General features: G+C 53.8%; 2 protein-coding genes across 2 annotated transcripts in view; both read left to right on the top strand.

The window, feature by feature from the left end:
- The window catches only part of GPR149 (G protein-coupled receptor 149), an 8,670-nt gene extending 8,265 nt beyond the window's left edge, over positions 1 to 405 (top strand). The window contains 1 exon segment of the mRNA XM_031055445.1: positions 1 to 405. This exon segment is cut by the window's left edge and continues 29 nt beyond it. Within this exon segment, the coding sequence (XP_030911305.1) occupies positions 1 to 386 (386 nt within the window). The 3' untranslated portion in view covers positions 387 to 405.
- A 332-nt stretch (positions 406 to 737) lies between these two features.
- The window catches only part of DHX36 (DEAH-box helicase 36), a 15,899-nt gene continuing 15,507 nt past the window's right edge, over positions 738 to 1,129 (top strand). The window contains exon 1 of the mRNA XM_005419062.2: positions 738 to 746. Coding sequence (XP_005419119.2) covers positions 738 to 746 — 9 coding nt within the window. The remainder of the gene's footprint in view (positions 747 to 1,129) is intronic.

Raw genomic sequence — 1,129 nt, forward strand, 5'->3', positions numbered from 1 at the left:
GGCGAGAGCCGAGCCCGGGGGAGCCCGGCTTCGCGGACACGAGCGTTAAGATTCACCTGGAGGTGCTGGAGATCTGCGACACCCCGGAGGCGCTGGACACCGTGTCCATCGTCAGCAGCATCAGCCAGTCCTCGGCGCACGCCCGCTCGCCCTCCCTGCGCTACTCCCGCAAGGAGAACCGGTTCGTGAGCTGCGAGCTGGGGGAAAGCGCCTCCTACTCGCTGCTGGTGCCGTCCAACAGCGACTTCAGCATCTCCATCCCGGACACCGTGGAGGCTCATCGGCGCAACAGCCAGCAGCAGCTCTCGGCCAGGGCCGGGTACCAGGAGGAGATACAGCTGCTGAACAAAGCCTACCGAGAGCGGGAGGAGACGGGCAGCAGCTAAAACAGGGGCTTAATCTGCACGCCTCAGCTGCTGTGGCAGGCAGTGCTGCTGTGTGTCAGTTACCCCAGCAAACACAGTATCAGCTGGTTTTTTCCTATCGTGCAAATTTTATTTAGGTGCACTGTTGAATCAATTCAAACTGTTAACGCTCTATCAAGGGGATAACAAATACTCAAGTGCTTTACAGCTTTCCATAGTGGATTTTAAGTTATTTATTTATATACCTATTTATTTGAGGCACATGTGTGTCTAAAGGGAATCCTAAATAAAATCTTAAAGCCCAGCTTTGGTGTTTGTTGGCACTGGGTGGTGGGTCTGCAGGAACCTGCAGAAACGAGGCGGCAGCTCCACATGTGGGAGGTTACAGCGGCTTTGACTCACTTGCAGTCCTTGTCAACATCTAAATCGACATAATACTAGAAATACTTTTCTAACACCTGGACATCACTACATCACTTAAAGCTCATGGGCTGCTCTTTGTTTAAATTAAATCTCTCTTCTTGTTGATTAGGCCTGAAAGTATACGAACATCAAACATTAAGAAAACGATACAAATTCCCCATTCTGCAACACACCGGCCGGTCGGGGACTCAAACCCGGGTCCAGCGGGGCGGGTCAGGGTGAGGACTCGAACCCGGGGCCCGGTGGCTGCGTTAGGTGGGACCGGGACTCGAACCCGTGGGCCTTGCGGGTAGCTTAAGTCAGGCTGGGACTCGAACCCGCGGTTTACGGGTGAATTAGGT

This window comes from Geospiza fortis, unplaced genomic scaffold, assembly GCF_000277835.1.
Source record: "Geospiza fortis unplaced genomic scaffold, GeoFor_1.0 scaffold172, whole genome shotgun sequence".
NCBI lineage: Eukaryota > Metazoa > Chordata > Aves > Passeriformes > Thraupidae > Geospiza > Geospiza fortis.